The 16,694-nt window shown below is 47.7% G+C and overlaps 1 protein-coding gene across 1 annotated transcript; it reads left to right on the top strand.

The window, feature by feature from the left end:
* Window positions 1-1,466: 1,466 nt before the first annotated feature.
* On the top strand, window positions 1,467-14,784 carry LOC108937701 (beta-1,4-galactosyltransferase 6-like). The gene is made up of 9 exons (XM_018757768.2): window positions 1,467-2,128; window positions 5,465-5,581; window positions 5,893-6,006; window positions 10,425-10,549; window positions 11,530-11,646; window positions 11,780-11,967; window positions 13,364-13,486; window positions 13,805-13,906; window positions 14,463-14,784. The coding sequence occupies exons 1-9, from the start codon at window positions 2,011-2,013 to the stop codon at window positions 14,608-14,610; spliced, it is 1,152 nt and encodes a 383-aa protein (XP_018613284.1). The 5' UTR covers window positions 1,467-2,010; the 3' UTR covers window positions 14,611-14,784.
* The last annotated feature ends 1,910 nt before the right edge of the window (window positions 14,785-16,694 follow it).

The following is a 16,694-nucleotide window of genomic DNA, read 5'->3' as shown; positions in this document are numbered from 1 at the left end:
CATTACATCAGGAAAGCCGCTTTTAATAGATAAAGGAAAAGGCAGCATTCATTTCTTGCGTTATACTATGTTTAATAATACAGTAGTTTAAGATTAACTGAGTAAAGTATACCTGAAATGCCTACCCTCTGTCTGTAACTTTATACCCCACTATATATTTTAACAATTTAGTGATCTTAACTGATCCCATTTGCATTATCAGCTTTGCACAAACAGGTATTTCTGTCCCGGTCACTAACTGACAAACACAGCTTTTCCCCGCAGGCCTTTCTCCAGTAAAATGCCATCATTCGATCCAACAAAGTCACCAACTGGCACCATTTGCTTTGCTCTAACTTCAAAAACGGTACGAGAGGGCCATTGGTGGTTTATTTCGGTCAGACGTAACGCCTGTAAGTACCCTTCATCGTCTCACACTGGAATTCCTGAACGCGTAGCAGGCCTGCGTTCTGGAGGAAACTATGGTTGCTACCACAGAGGTATCTGCCTGCTCTCCGGTAGGTCTGGGGTTCGAGTCCCGCTTGGGGTGCCTTGTGATGGACTGGCGTCCCGTCCTGGGTGTGTCCCCTCCCCCTCCGGCCTTACGCCCTGAGTTGCGGGGTTAGGTTCCGGTTCCCCGCGACCCCGTATGGGATAAGCGGTTTGGAAAATGTGTGTGTGTGTATTGCTCAGGGTGGGGGTGCGGGGGCGCAGCGGGTTTGGTCGGGGCCTGCTCTCTGGTGGGCCTGGGTTTCGAGTCCTGCTTGGGGTGCCTCGTGACGGACTGGCGTCCCGTCCTGGGTGTGTCCCCTCCCCTCGGCCTTGTGCCACTAGATTGGGCTCCGGTTCGCCGCGACCCCGCTCGGGACAAGGGACTGTAGACGTTGTGTGTGTGTGTGTTGCTCAAGCTGATTCACAGAATTTACCACACGAGTCATTGCCTTCAGAAATTCAAGAAATATATGAGTGAAAACTACATATTCTGTGAATTGACACTCAAACTGTTCTGCGCTTGCCGCGATAATGCTCATACACTGTAATATTGTGCCAAAAAGAGCTAAATTTAATGAGGGTGAATATTCATGTTCATTCTAACAAACCATTGTCCCCGGTGTGGACGATGCTCGTTGCTGCAAGGGCCACCACAGATTTATTTCTTATTATTAGCCAAATATCATGTTTACATATTTAAATCCACTAAGAAACCCGACTTAACAGCTTTCTCAAATTAAATCAGGCAGTACATTATTACTGTCTAGGAATTTACTTTTTTTTTAAAAAAAGAAATTAAAACTGTTACACTTCGTAAATCCCTCAAGATCTTCTGCTAAATTGTAATCTGTATGTATTGCCTTGTATTTTTGTCTTTATTTTACGTCATTTATACAGTTGTTTTTCATCACGCGTCTGCATCTAAGTCTCTCTTTTCTGCTACTGTAAATACACACGCTGTATGTAAATGTTTTGAGCGTTAAAAAAAAAAATTAGGACAGGAAAAAAAACAGGGCGTTTCCTTTTCACTTCCCACAATGCTCCGCTTTGTGGTAGTTACTATGGCAGCGCGTACAGTAATTTCTCAGCGGAAACTATTCTTCAAATACGACTGGGGGAAATTAGCCGACAACAACCTAGTTTTACTTCCGAACACTTGGCTTTACGGTCAGTCGCAATTTAAATCTGGCGCCTCGTGCGCGGCTCGCGCACTTCGCACGCCAAGAGGCCAGCCGCCTAACACGCGCGCGGGTGCCACTTCGAGGTCGCCCCGCAGTCGGTGTAGCCCACTTCCTCTTTCCGACTTCCGGCTTCCTGGCTCTGGATTCCCCCTCCTCCTCGGTCTGGAAATTTCCTGGCCGGGATGGCGCGGTGTTCGTGACCGCAGCACTTTGCCCAGTCGTCGTGCAGCCCCGGGGCTCCGCGATGCGGACCTCCCGTCCGCTCTGATCCTCCGCGGAACGCTCTTCACAGCGCTCCTCGGTCTTTTTGTCATTCTTGTCCGTAACACCGTCTTGACGGTCTTCATCCGCGCGCGCGATGTATAGCTGGAGGCGCCGCCTGCCGCGGATGTCCACGCGCTCCTTCGTGGCCTTCGTGTTCTTCTTCTCCCTGTCCAGTTCCTGCCTCTACTTCATCTATGTGGCTCCAGGCATCGGTGAGTGTCTGTGTGCGTGTGCGCGTGTGTGTGTGTGTGTGAGAGGGACGGACGGACGGACGGTTTTGCTTATCCTGTCTACTCACGTGAATTGATTTGATGTTTCTAAGAAAATTAAAAAAAGAAAACGGAGAAGGGTTAGGAAGGTGAAGTTTCCGATTCCATATCCTGAGGCTCATCCAATCAGAAAACGTCGGTCGGCATGGACAGGTGTGTCTGTCGTGTGTACCGCAGAGACTCAGTCAGTGACTGTGTGTGTGTGCGCTTAGTTACAGTGAGGTACTGCGGGGGAGGGGGGCGGCAGTTTTCAGAGGTTCGCGCGACGGCGACAGGGACTCGGCGGGAGAACCGGGCGCGAGACGGGAATCGGGGGAGGGAGGTGTGTTGGGCGGCACTGACTCGTCGTGCTTGCGGGACGCGTCTGGAGACCGGTTCGCGAGCTTCATGGCCGCAGAAACAGCCTGATTGCGACACCTTGCAACACGCGCGTTCATTGGTTGATTAACATAGAAAAAACGAAGTGATTGGTTGATTCGTAATCAGCTGAAGAACCTGTCTTATCTGGAAGTTTAGGGCTGTTTTGACGTTTTTACTATTGGGACAAAGTCCTGTGAGACAGAGAGACCTTTGAAACCTTTGACAAGAGCACTGTGTTGCCATGACAGTTTACTAACTCTAAATGACTATGTGCAAGTTAGGGTCACAGCTGTCCGGAGCCTATCCCAGACTCGTAGGGCGCCACTCCGTCATTAGGATGGCCACATGCAGGCATATCCTAAGGGCAGCTTGTAGCCACCAATCTACCTGAAACACATGTCTTTGGACTGTGTGAGGAAACCAGAGCACCTACAGGAAACCCACTGGAACACAGGGACAACATAGAAACTCCACACAGACTGAGCTGGATTCGAACCTCTGGCCGAAGAGCCCTGCCGCAGTGATGCGGCAGCACTGCCCTTTGCGCCACTTAGTGCTCGCATGCCAGTTTAATACTGATTTTAGCGAGAAAACGAGTTCCTCTGAACACTTTGAGACACAGCAGATGGTTCTTGTTACTGGAGATTTTTTGTTTGAATTTGTATTTATAATCTATATTTGAACTTTGGAATAAAGCACTGGAACAGTTTTTTATAAATGTCCTCACAGACACACTGAGGAAAGTTAGGCATAGTCAGTAATAGCATTTTTTCTTAAGGGGGGAAAAAAAAGGAAAAATAAGCAATGCCCTTAAATTATTAATAACGCGAGTTCAGCTTCTTCACGTATGGCTCCCTTTCCGACGAGAAGCACGTTTGAAGACGACCGGCTTTTTTGGCCTCGTGAAAATGAGACTAGTGGGAGGTTAGAAATAAAACACGAAGTTGTGAGATTTGGTCCCTGTGAGGGTGGCGATGATCTGGCTCGGAAAAGACCCGCACAGGTTCGCACGTCCTGAGGCTGTCAACTCCCAGTTGTCTCTTGAAACCAGCGACCGCCAGGACCGACTGTATCCGAGTTCACTGGTACTGGTTCCAGAGGCTTTGAGATGGGATTCCACCATCTGAGACTGAACATGTAGCATGTGAGGAGCAGCAGGTGGCGCAGTGGTTAAGAGAGCTGTCACCTTCCTCTGGAACGACCCATGACCCTCCTGTATAAATGGGTAAATCATTGTAAGCAGCTTAGTGCACAAACCTGAAACTGTAAGTCTTTTATTCCGCATTTGAACATCATACAATGGAAACAAACACATCGGTAATATAGTATTACTTCTTTCATTGCAGCTCAGTGCTTCTTCGCAGGTGAACTCTACGATGAAGACTTTCTGCACCAAGGGCTCGTGTCAGATGACTCGTATTTTGCCGTTGTACAAACGGTGGTGTGTCGTCTGCTGATCTGGTCACTCAAATACTAAGCGTGGCACTTCCGCCTCGTTTCTTTAATGGCTGGCTGAACCCTGTGCCCCTTTCCCGCGTCCTGTGCGCACGTGTGTTTGCTGACTCGGGCCTCTTTTGAAATGCAAATCCAGACGGCACTGAATTTCATGTGTGTGTCTGCCTGAGAGGTAGCCTGCACCTGTGTGTGTGTGTGTGTGTGTGTGTGTGTGTGTGTGTGTGTGTGTGTGTGTGTGTGTGTGTGTGTGTGTTGGGAAAGCTCTTTGTTGGTGTTGTAGATGTTCTTTCCCCCACTTCTGTCCAGTTTCTGAGCTGAGTGGGTTTCCAGCGTGTACACACACACACACCCCGACTGTATGTGTAATTGATGCCGAGTGTTACGGACCACCGTTTTAGCAGGACTTGACAACATATTCCTGTTGGCCTGCATGTGGGACTTCATGTCCTTCTGGGAACGAGTGTGTAGTGAATGATCCTTGTAATGGAGACAAAAAAAAAGTAAATATCGAACTGTACACAGAATATTGGCAGTTTAATCAACATTTATTCTTTCTTACTGTAACTGTAAGACAACGGATTTACTTTTTTGTGCTGATATTTCAGAATGGAACCCAAACCCAGGGTTTCAATAGCATTCATTTGTAAAGCTATTCCTGTAAGTCACCTTGGACAAAGATATCAGTTGAATGAAGGACAATGATAATATAATAATCCATGTATTTGGGTAAGGCAGAGCTGTGCATCTTCAGTGGTTTGATCGTGTGTCGCAGGTCTCTACATGATGCTAATTCCTGCTCGCAGTTCAGAGTAGAGGTGTGTGACCCGTTCTGTGAATTCACTGTGCATGTGTGCCCTCCTGTATTTATAGAACAGGGTAATTTTTACTGTATCGCTTCAGGGTGATCACCTTGCTCAGGGGTACTACCGCAGGAGTGGGGCTTCATACTTGGTGCGTGGTTTCAGTCTGAACCACTGTGCCACTTCATGCCCCCCAAAAAATTCAGACATTCTGTGGAATTGCAATAACAAAATGGTATGTTTACTGTGTGTCTTATTTTTTTCCCCAGTTGTAAATGAAAATTGAATGCCAAAGTTTACCTGAAGCCTTGCATTTGACCCGTGTTACACTTTTTTCATTCATTTATTCACTGATGCTTTTCTCTGGTGCAACTTAGTGTTAAGGTTCCCACAGTTATTTACCCATTTATACAACAGGATAATTTTGTTGGAGCAATTTTAGGCTAAGTACCTTGCTCAAAGGTACTACCGCAATAGATGAGATTTGAACCAGAACCTCGGATCTAAAGACAGCAGCTCAAACCACTACACCATAAGCTGATTTGATTTGAGTGTATTTCGTGCTGTAGAAAGACGAACTGGCCTTCGCGTGCGTGCGTGCAACAGCATGGTGGAGGGATTGGAGGGCTTGGTGGCCAAACTGAGCAGGACTCCTTTCTTACAGCCAACACGTACCTGTTCATGGTACAGGCCCAGGGGATGATGCTGCGGGACAACGTGCGCACCATCAGACACATGATCAGGCTCTACACCAACAAGAACAGCACGGTCAATGGCACGGGTACGACACGCCTCACGCTCCATCTGCACTCGTGTCCTCCTTTACCTGCTTAGCTTGTGCACTTCATTTTTTATGTTACACCTCTTAATGTACATGTTAGTCTACAGGACCATTGTGGAGTGAAGCAAAAAGGTGCATTTATTCATTTAACTGGAGAACAGGAAACCTGTGTGCGTCTGCTGGATTCTGCCTTGTGTGTCTGAATGTCATTTGTATCCCAAATTGTGTTATCAAATAGTCTGACCTAGTTTCTGTGGCAAACGCATGTAATTTGTTTTGTTTGTGTCGCCACTCCACCCCGTCCCCGGAAGATTATCCCGACGGCAGCAACTCGAGCGAGTACGTCGCACAGCCGACTGCGTTCCTTCCGGAAAATTTCACCTACGCCGTGAACCTCCCGTGCCCTGAAAAGTTACCTTCTATGAGTAAGTGACCACACCCCAAACAAACACTCTCACGCGCTCGCAGACATTTTGCACTTTGATTTGGTCACGGAGAAGCCATGCAGCGGAGCGGTGCAGCAGTTGCCGCATTTATTTTCATTTTTCTGCGCGGTACTTCTGCGGTTACCGTTCAGCCCTTCCAAGCAAGCCACTTCCTCCAAAGCCAGGTGCGACCGCCCCGTGTCGATGCGTTTCCGCCCTAGAGGCGTTAACCGGCAGTTGCCAACCTTGCCCGCTTCTCAGCAGCCTCATGCTAGGAATCTGTCTACCGTGTTTTCTATAAGCGAATTATTTCGATACGCACACGCTGCAACTCCTCGGACGCCGTTCCCTCTGTGTGGACCGGGCTTTCGTGTTTTGGCATGTTACAGTCCTTTTGTGTGAAGAGCTGGACCGTGCTGTGGAAAATGAGGTGCGGTCTTTAAGTTCAATGTTCTGGTCACTTTAATACCCTCCCGAGACTCAGCAAAAAGGCCTTTTGGATGCATTTCTTGGAAGCTGCTGAAGCCCCACCCCAAACGTATGTTATCATTTAAAAGCGTAGTGTGTTCTCTGTGAGGTGCGTCATGAGTCTGCGTCACAGAATGTGCAGTTTGTGGGATGCGCTTAAAATGCGTCATGACTCTAGAACGGACAGAAATGAATGACTGTCTCTCAGAAGGGTATTGCTCATCCTTTGAGGGGGATGTGTGATTGTAAAGAACTACCTGAGTGGCAAAGTGCACCTTTTAGTCTCTGTAATATATAGTATTAGTGTTATGGGACGGTCTCCTCGGAGAGCCGGTTGAGGGCTTTCTGCCCCCTGTGCCGGAGAGTGAAAGTACTGTAGGTCAGAGGTCAACCTGTGTCCCGACAAGTGACATTTGCTCAGGGAAGTCGAAAGAAATACCAGAAGTTAGGAGTCAGTCTTCTTGGTGACCAGACAGTCTTTCGGTTGTGGTGCTGCCCTCTTTGCACCAGATCAGCTCTATTATTTATTTGTGTATAGATTTATCCATCCATCTTCCTCCGCTATCTGGGGCCGGGTCGCGGGGGCAGCAGTCCGAGCAGAGTCCTCCAGACTTCCCTCTCCCCGCACACCTCCTCCAGTTTCCCTGGGGAAACCCCAAGGCGTTCCCAGGCCAGCCGGGAGACATAGTCTCTCCAACGTGTCCTGGGTCTGCCCCGAGGCCTCCTCCCAGTGGGACATGCCCGGAACACCTCACCAGGAAGGCGTCCAGGAGGCATCCGGAACAGATGCCCGAGCCACCTCAACTGGCTCCTCTCGATGCGGAGGAGCAGCGGCTCTACTCCAAGCTCCTCCCGGGTGACTGAGCTCTTCACCCTGTCCCTAAGGGTGCGCCCAGCCACTCTGCGGAGGAAACTAATTTCTGCCGCTTGTGTCCGCGATCTCATTCTTTCGGTCATGATCCAGAGCTCTTGACCATAGGTGAGGGTAGGAACGTAGATCGACCGGTACATTGAGAGCTTCGCCTTACGACTCAGCTCCTTCTTCACCACAACAGACCGGTACAACGACCGCATTACTGCGGACGCCGCACCAATCCGTCCGTCAACCTGCCGCTCCATTTTTCCCTCACTCGTGAACAAGACCCCGAGATACTTAAACTTCTCCACTTGAGGGAGCAACTCCCCCCTAACCCGGAGGGGGCAATCCACCTTTTTCCGACTGAGAACCATGGCCTCGGATTTGGAGGTGCTGATTCTCATCCCCGCCGCTTCGCACTCGGCTGCAAACCTCCCCAGTGCACGCTGCAAGTCTTGACTTGATGAAGCCAACAGGACCACATCGTCCGCAAAAAGCAGAGACGAGATCCTGCGGCCACCAAAACAGACACCCTCCGTTCCCTGGCTGCGCCTAGAAATTCTGTCCATGAAGATAATGAACAGAATCGGTGACAAAGGGCAGCCCTGGCGGAGTCCAACATGCACCGGGAACAGGTCTGACTTACTGCCGGCAATGCGAACCAAGCTCCTGCTCTGTTCATACAGGGAACGAACAGCTCGTAGCAGCGAGCCCCGAACCCCATAATCCCGAAGTACCTCCCACAGGATGCCACGAGGGACACGGTCGAATGCCTTCTCCAGGTCCACAAAACACATATGGACTGGTTGGGCAAACTCCCACGAACCCTCCAGCACCCTAGTGAGGGTATAGAGCTGGTCCAGTGTTCCACGGCCAGGGCGAAAACCGCATTGCTCCTCCTGAATCTGAGGTTCGACTATCGGTCGGATTCTCCTTTCCAGTACCCTGGCATAGACTTTCCCAGGGAGGCTAAGGAGTGTGATCCCTCTATAGTTGGAACTCAATCTCCGGTCCCCCTTCTTAAAAAGAGGGACCACCACCTCGGTCTTCCAGTCCAGAGGCACCGTTCCCGAACTCCACGCGATGCTGCAGAGGCGTGTCAGCCAAGACAGCCCCACAACATCCAGAGACTTGAGAAACTCGGGGCGGATCTCATCCACCCCCGGAGCCTTGCCACTGAGGAGTTTTTTGACTACCTCAGCAACTTCAGCCAGAGTAATGGATGAGTCCCCCTTCAAGTCCCCAGCCTCAGCTTCCTCTACGGAAGGCATGTCGGAGGGATTAAGGAGATCCTCAAAGTACTCCTTCCACCGCCCGAGAACATCCTCAGCTGAGGTCAGCAACGCACCACTTCCGTTGTAAACAGTGTTTGTGGAACACCGCTTCCCCCCTCTGAGTCGCTGGACGGTTTGCCAGAATCTCTTTGAGGCCAACCGAAAGTCTTCTTCCATGGCCTCACCGAACTCCTCCCAAGCCCGGGTTTTTGCCGCGGCGACTGCCAGAGTCGCGTTCCGTTTGGCCCGTCGGTACCCGTCAGCTGCTTCAGGGGTCCCATGAGCTTTGAGGAGCTAAGCAAGCTTGGAAGGCTGGCTAGACACACAGGCCCTGGCGTTTGAGAGCTTGTGTATAGATTTATTTGATGCTTAAGTAATCTTATTCTCCAAAGTGATTTACCCATTTGTATGACTGTGTTTTTCAGGAATAGGTACAATTGAGAACCTGTTTTGGAGGTTTCAGATAGGTGTCTTTATCCACTGAACTACTTCTGTAAGGAAGAAAATCACAGCATGAAATACACTGATCAGCCACAACATTAAAACCACCTGCCTAATATTGTGTAGGTCCCCCTCGTGTCACAAAAAACAGCTCTGACCCATTGAGGCATGGACTTCACAAGACCGCTGAAGGTGTTCTGTGGTATATGGTACCAAGACGTTAGCAGCAGATCCTGTAAGTTGCGAGGTGGGGCCCTCATGGATCGGACTTGTTTTTCTAACGCATCCCACGGATGCTTGATCAGATTGAGATCTGGGGAATTTGAAGGCCACATCAACACCTTGAACTTTGTCCCATTACTCAAACATGACAAACATTCCTGAACAGTTTTTTGCAGTGTGGCAGGGCCGCTGCCATCAGGGAATACTGTTGCCATGCAGGGGTGTACGTGGTCTGCAGCAATCTTTAGGTAGGTGGTACGTGTCAGAATAATATCGACATGAATAGCAGGACCCAAGGTTTCCCAGCAGAACGTTGGCCAGAGCATCACGCTGCATCCACCGGCTTGCTTTCTTCCCATAGTGCATCCTGCTGCCATCTCTTCCCCAGGTAAACGAGGCACATGCACCCGGCCATCCACATGATCTAAAAGAAAACGTGATCCATCAAACCAGGCCAACTTCTTCCATTGCTCCATGGTCCAATTCTGATGCTTATGTGCCCATTGTAGACGCTTTCGGCGGAGGACAGGGGTCAGCATGGGCACTCTGACCAGTCTGCAGCTACGCAGCCCCATACACAGCAAGCTGTGATGCACTGTGTGTTCTGACACTTTTCTATCATGGCCAGCATTAAGGTTTTCAGGAATTTGTGCTACAGTAGCTCTTCTCTGGGATCAGACCAGGTGGGCTAGTCTTTGCTCATGTGCATCAGTGAGCCTTGGGCATATGTGACCCTGTCACCAGTTCACTGGTTGTCCTTCCTTGGACCACTTTTGATAGGTACTAACCTCTGCATACTGGGAACACCCCATAAGACCTGCCATTTTGGAGATGCTCTGAGCCAGTCGTCTAGCCATCACAGTTTGGCCCTTGTCAAAGTCGCTCAGATCCCTACACCTTCCCATTTTTTCTCTTTTCAAAACACCAAATTCAAGAACTGACTGTTCACTTGCTGCCTAATGTATCCCATCGCTTGACAGGTGCCATTGTAATGTGATAAATCAATGTTATTCACTAGACCTGTCAGTGGTTTTAATGTTGTGCCTAATCGGTGTATGTGTAATTTTCTGCTGCTTTTACCGTGATTTTTTTTTTTTTTTTTTTTTTTTCTTCTTCTTCTCTATGAATTGAAGAAATGTTTCTGCTTTTTCCTCCAGAGGGTTGGAATCATGTCAACATGACTGAAATATTTATGGAGGATATCATGCTACAGTTTTCCAAACACACAGACATCGAGGAAGCTGGCCACTGGAAGCCCAAGGACTGCAAGGCGCGCTGGAAGGTGAGCGCAGAGACCCCTTTGACAGCACCAGCTTTCACGTGCAGCACATTGTGTTCAGTGCCTTCTGAACACTGATGTGTGGACATGTGGAATGAATGGGATCAGCAAGAATGTTTTTGTGTAAGCCACAGGTGCCTGATATGCCTGGTACGCATCAGTGACAGAAAATATGAAACATTTTGACTTGAGTATAAAGAAACTCGTGTTTCAGGAAAGCATTTTGCACATGGTTAAAATAGATGCTGTAAATAAAGATGGCAACATTACAGAGGTGCCATGGGATGCCTTCAGTTCTGCCTTCACTAAGCCAGACTCATGTAGGTCATATGGAGTGGCAGGACGGCGGGTCTGAGAGTGGAGCTCTGAGCCGAAGGCGCCGTGATGGCAGGCCTGCGGGCTTCACTTTGTAGCACGCATCGCTAGCACCCTTTTCATTGGAAGAACCAAGAAACATTTGCAAGGACTGATTTGCTCGCACCCCGTGTCACCAGGCAGTGGAGAAGAGGCGATTTCTATTAGATGTGGTTAGCGTAGACCTGTTCTTATTAGTGACGTGTCTTCCGTTACCTGCCACAGTGTAGAATGAAAATAAGCTTGAAACATTGTAAAAATGTATTTTTGTTTTAATCTTTAAAGTCAGCTTTTGTTTGCCTATAGCTGCAAATGATTTTCCTGCTCTCAGAAATAGCGTCGCTATTAAAAATGGTGCAAATTCTCCTGCTGATTACTTTTCCATGTCTTGTTTTGTTGTTCTGTTCTTCCTGAACTCAGTTCATGTGTCATTTGCTCCATTTCTTTCTGTTAGGAATTTTACTGATACTTGAGGTACTGGAAGCTCCTGTTTCTGTAACTCTTGGGGTCCTGATGTTTAGAAAAAGTGACCTCTTCTGCTTAAATGTTTCTTGAAAAGTGTTCTCGGTATTAGGTGTGTGGAATGGTTATTAACGGAAGTGGCGGCAATACCCTCTGCTCTTCTTCAGGTGGCCATCCTTATCCCGTTCCGGAACCGGCATGAACACCTGCCCATTCTGCTGCACCACCTCATCCCCATGCTCCAGAGGCAGCGCTTGCAGTTTGCCTTCTATGTCGTAGAACAGGTATTAAAGATCGATTCCTCCGTAAATTTTCAGAGTTTCCATGTAAAGATCTACAATAAATACTAATTTCTTCTGCAAAATATTATAATATGCGGGTGGGGCTAACTTTCTTTCTTTGTATCTGGTTGGCCAGACTGGCACACATCCCTTCAACCGTGCAATGCTTTTCAACGTGGGCTTCAAGGAGGCCATGAAGGACTTGGACTGGGACTGCTTTGTTTTCCATGATGTAGACCACATCCCTGAGAACGATCGCAATTACTACGGTTGCGGGCAGATGCCGCGCCACTTCGCTGCCAAGCTGGACAAGTACATGTACATGTGAGTGGCTCCGCTGCCCAGCTTCCTTCTCAGTCACCTTTACATGCTCTATATATGCACACTGACTGAACTCCAAGTCTGGTTTCCTGTTCGAGTCTATCTCTCACACACACACACAGAAGTTGAGACCATTATTAACCAACTAGTAAGTGGGAGTGAAACTTTAGTGAGAAATTGATTTTAATCCCTTTTTTGGATGATTCTGCAGCTGTGTTGTGAGGGCTGGTAAGTTGACCCAGAATGGTAGTGGTGAATCCAGTTCTCGGGAGTCTGGAGGTTCCTGCCCAGTTGGCAATTGATTTGAGACCTCAATACCCAGGAGGTAATAATAATTCTTGTTGAAAATAAAACCTAAGCATTAGTGATTTTAGCACAAAACCCGAATGCCCTACAGCTGCTGAGGACTGGAGTTGGCCACTCTGACCTAGAAATGGTGTTAAGGCCTAGTTTCATCAGTTCCGGTAAGGATATAGTATCTGTTTGTAATACCTGTTAAAAGTGTGTTTTGTGACTTGTTAGAAAGGTTCCTGCCACTTGTGATTTAAATTTTAAATGATTGTGACTTTTTTTTAATGTTTAGTCCTTGTACGGTGTTATTTCCTCAACACTGTCTTGTGAAATCTGGTTTTGTAGCTGTGTGTAACTGGGCCTCTACTGGAGTAAGATTTGGATGTCTTGTGGGGACACCAGTAATCTCTTCCACATGGATTCCTCCTAGTTTCTCTCTCACAGACACACACAAATGTTGCCCCTATAAATGTCTCCGTCATTTTATGTTACATGGGATATATCCAGATGCAGTGGTGGTGGCCAGCTGAAAAAGCTGTACTGGCCTGTGATGTGATGGCTAAACTTGAGACGTTTTACAGAGACTAGAGGTGATTTTTTTTTTTTACGTTTCAGTTTGAGGTGGGATCGCTTTCTGTCAGGTGTGAGCAATATACCTGGTCAGCATTATGGACATTGTAAAAACTCCCACTCATAATATTAGTAAGACATGCAGATGGGGGGAAAAAAATCCCCAACTCGCCGAGCGGAAACTAGACATATCCTGGAAAGCAACATCTTCTGTTGAACCCTCAGCTCATCTGAGAGGGTGACTACAGATTGCAGATTTGATGGCAGTTGGTGTTTGTGTGTGTGTGTAGAAAAAGAACCTTTTCGTACACCCCTGTAGAATCTGAAGATGTCATTCAGTAACCGTTTTTTGTTTAACTATAAAGTCAGTACTTGTTCTTTGTTGTGTAGTGCTTTCAGTGAAACACTATGGTAAGGATTTCTATTTTTGTCTTCCTACTGTCCTGCAGTGTTCTTTGTGGTACTAAACCATGTAGTATATTTCACTTCATGTCCAGGCCTGCTACCTCCTGTTTGACCTTTGAACTTTGACCTCTAGCCTGCCCTACAATGAGTTCTTCGGCGGTGTGAGCGGGCTGACGGCGGAGCAGTTCCAGAAGATTAATGGATTTCCCAATGCATTCTGGGGATGGGGTGGCGAGGACGACGATCTCTGGAACAGGTCATTGTCTGCGCCGTACACTGAGGGAGGGGTTTGGGTTGAACAGTGATGTAGCCTTCGAAAGGCCGCCATGCTTGAGCCAAGTGGCCAGCTCTCTGCGAGCACTCAGTAGCCTTGTAAACCACACCTTACGCTTCTTAAATGTCTGGTCTTATAAACACAAACTCAGCATATCAGCAAAGATGTTGTCACATAATAGTGATGTGAAAGGGAAGTTGACTAGCTCATTATCGGACAGAGGCTGAAGAAACGTTTCAGCAAAACTGTTTGCTGATCAAAATGGATTCTTCTGAACGCACTTTGCTTGTTCGCATACAGAGTGCACTATGCGGGCTTCAATGTGACCAGGCCCGAGGGTGAAATTGGCAAGTACAAGTCGATCCCGCACCACCATCGTGGAGAAGTGCAGTTCCTAGGGAGGTGAGTGCTACATCTCCACACGGAAAGCTTCTCTCCTCACTGGACAGGTAGTTCACAAAACATCAGGTCATATTCGTGGAACTAAGTTCCAGAGGAGATCTGCTTTAAATGACTATGTAGCGAGGAACCTGTGGTGTGGGGGAGTGTGTGCGTGAGCGGCTCCGAAACTTTGCCCAACTGGTCCTTATCCAACAGCTCGGGAGAAGGAACTTTAACCTAAAGATCATTTTCAAGGTCTGTTTACGCAGAGACGACGACTCTATATGTGCCGCATAATCTCCCTTCTGATCTAGAGGATTGAAATATTTATGCACCTTTCGCTTTTATTTCATAGGGTAACTGCATCAGATTGAATCTACTTATCGCTGAAAACTCCTTTTCCGAACCTGTCAGTACCCAGAAATGGTGTATTAATTATGGTGAAACGTAGTTATTGATCCTGTACAATTAACCTCACTTGGCTCATCCCTCCAGTATGTGTAAATAAGTTAATATGATTTAACGTAAAAATTTCATAATCATTTGCAAAGTTCACGATTATTATTTTCCTTCCCAGATACAAGTTGCTGAGGTACTCCAAGGAGAGGCAGTATCTCGACGGTCTGAACAACCTGCACTACACGCCTGAGATCACTTTAACCAGACTGTACAAGAACATATCAGTTAATCTTTCTCCAGAGTTGGCTCCTGTCACGGACTACTGACCTGTGGTCCGTGTTGGGTGGGTGTGTGTATGTGTGCGCGCGCACGTGAACGAAGCCCACAAACCAGTGTGTGTCAACTGTTGCCGAAGCCTGTCAGCACCGAGAGGGGTGGTTTAACGTGGCCAATTTATCTGGATTTGGGGCCTGTGTAACTGGACTATTGATTGTGTGTGTGTGTGTGTGTGTGTGTGTGTGTGTGTGTGTGTGTGTGTGTTTACTGTTGCATGTGGAGGCCCTGCTGGCTTTCAGCAGCTCAGCCCATATTTGGAAGGAAAGGGGAGCCGGTGTCAACCACTACAATGTTTACTGCATAGCCTTAAATTCGCACCGGTTCTGCGTCACCTGCTTTCGTCTGCACGCGACGCCATTTGCGCGATGCGCAAAGGAGGGCCTGGGCCACAGGGGCCGCGCTCAACCCGTAGGGAACACCACGTACTTTTACGCACCTTGCAGAGGTTCAGTGGGAAGCTTTGTGTCAAACCCCCAAGACTACATCTCGTACTCCCCCTAATGGCGTGGCCAGTCAATTCCAGGACAAACTGATCACCAAACAAACAAATTGGTGTATGAAGTACAGAATGACTGTCTAAAGAAGCCATCACTGTCTTTTGAGGAAGAAGCTGTGTGCGGTTTAATTTTATTAGTTTCGTTTGCCAAATAAAGGAGCTTTCACAGATCCAGGAAGGCTGTGCGATAACAGGGAGGAGGCTGTCTGTGTTCTAGCCATAGATTCGCGTCGGCAGGAGCGCTGAACCCGGCTCCAGAGGTCATACGGCGGCGCAAGTCTTGCTCTGACGCAGTAGGTTGTAGGCAACGTGTGACGTGAAAAGTTCACTCTTCTGCCCAAACTTCTCTCCGTGAACATAACCCTGGAACCCAGTCATAGGAGGAGGCTTATGTGGTGTTTATATGTTTCATCCACTCCGTGATTTTATTGCTTCTAATGAAAGTATTTATATACGATGTAAAATTACAGCTTGTTTTTGTATTTTCTTTCTCTTAGTACTCGAGTTTGTATGATGTTTTCCATTCCTCTGACTATACATTGTAGGTACTGTAAAGCATTTGTAAATACAGGCAGTTACAATATCTAGCATAGTAGGGATATTAGGCATATTTCAATGTACCTTTTGTTTTGGCAGCTATGACATTTGTGAGGTGTTAGACGGTGTGTTTGTGTGACTGAGCCCTTCGTGCGACATTTTACCTCACCCTGCTCCTCGGTGTACCTCGAGTTTACCCACGTGTAGATTTTGACTCCAGGAAAAGAAAGTTTTAGTTTAACTTTATTTTCTGCATGCCTTAAACTATTTCTTTATTACTTAGTTTTTGTAGCAGTGTATATGCACTGAGTACAGATGGCCCATGGCACGCTGGATCATGAGAAAGCCGGGAGCCGGTTCTCCACAGGACTGTGCCAGTGCTGCTACGTGCCTGAATGTCTGACGAGATCCTCCAATGTCTGATTGTAGGTCGTTGCGTCCGATTTCGTGCTGTATTTATTTTCGGGTTGTCGACACTGTAGAATAAGCCGGAATGTAAGGGCGACGCGGTCATCGCCCTTGAACGGCACACAGAAGAGATGTGGGAGGTGACAACTTAGAACATGTTCTAGTTTTCAATGCTGCGCTTCATATTTTCTCAGATTGTTGTAAGTTATTTGTGTCCGATTTCCCCCTTTGAGGGTTTTTCTCTTATTGTTGCTGTGTGCAGCGACTGAGATTCTCTGTGGATTTCAGGTGCTGCGCACAGCAGTAGCGCTTCGCTGCTCTGACACGGCGGCCGTGCAGAGGAGCATGGCGGTTCTCACTTGCTGGTTCATCCAATGCCACTCCAGGCTAAAAATGAACCTAGTTCTGTTTCTGCAAGGCAGTGTCTGGGACTGCAAATGGTGCTGTTGTACATTAACAACCTGTAATGTATACACGTGTAGTAACGACATTCTAGAGGCACAGTCAAGTCGTAATCTGATCCATTTTTAATTTGTGCCCCGGTTTGCACTGTGTAGCCGCAAGTCTGCAAAGATTCCTCTACCTTTTTTTTTTTTTAACCCACTAGTTCCATTAAAGTGGTATTAAATCACT

This window comes from Scleropages formosus, chromosome 7 (genome assembly GCF_900964775.1).
Source record: "Scleropages formosus chromosome 7, fSclFor1.1, whole genome shotgun sequence".
NCBI classification, from domain to species: Eukaryota; Metazoa; Chordata; class Actinopteri; order Osteoglossiformes; family Osteoglossidae; genus Scleropages; species Scleropages formosus.
The sequence above is the reverse complement of the archived record's forward strand: the minus strand, read 5'-3'. Positions and strand labels throughout refer to the sequence as shown.

Coding starts and splice junctions, on each gene's coding strand:
- LOC108937701 (XM_018757768.2), top strand. CDS start 2,011: ATGTATAGCTGGAGGCGCCGCCTGCCGCGGATGTCCACGCGCTCCTTC. Junction 6,007..10,424: donor TGAAAAGTTACCTTCTATGA/GTAAGTGACCAC, acceptor TTTTTCCTCCAG/AGGGTTGGAATCATGTCAAC. Junction 10,550..11,529: donor ACTGCAAGGCGCGCTGGAAG/GTGAGCGCAGAG, acceptor GCTCTTCTTCAG/GTGGCCATCCTTATCCCGTT.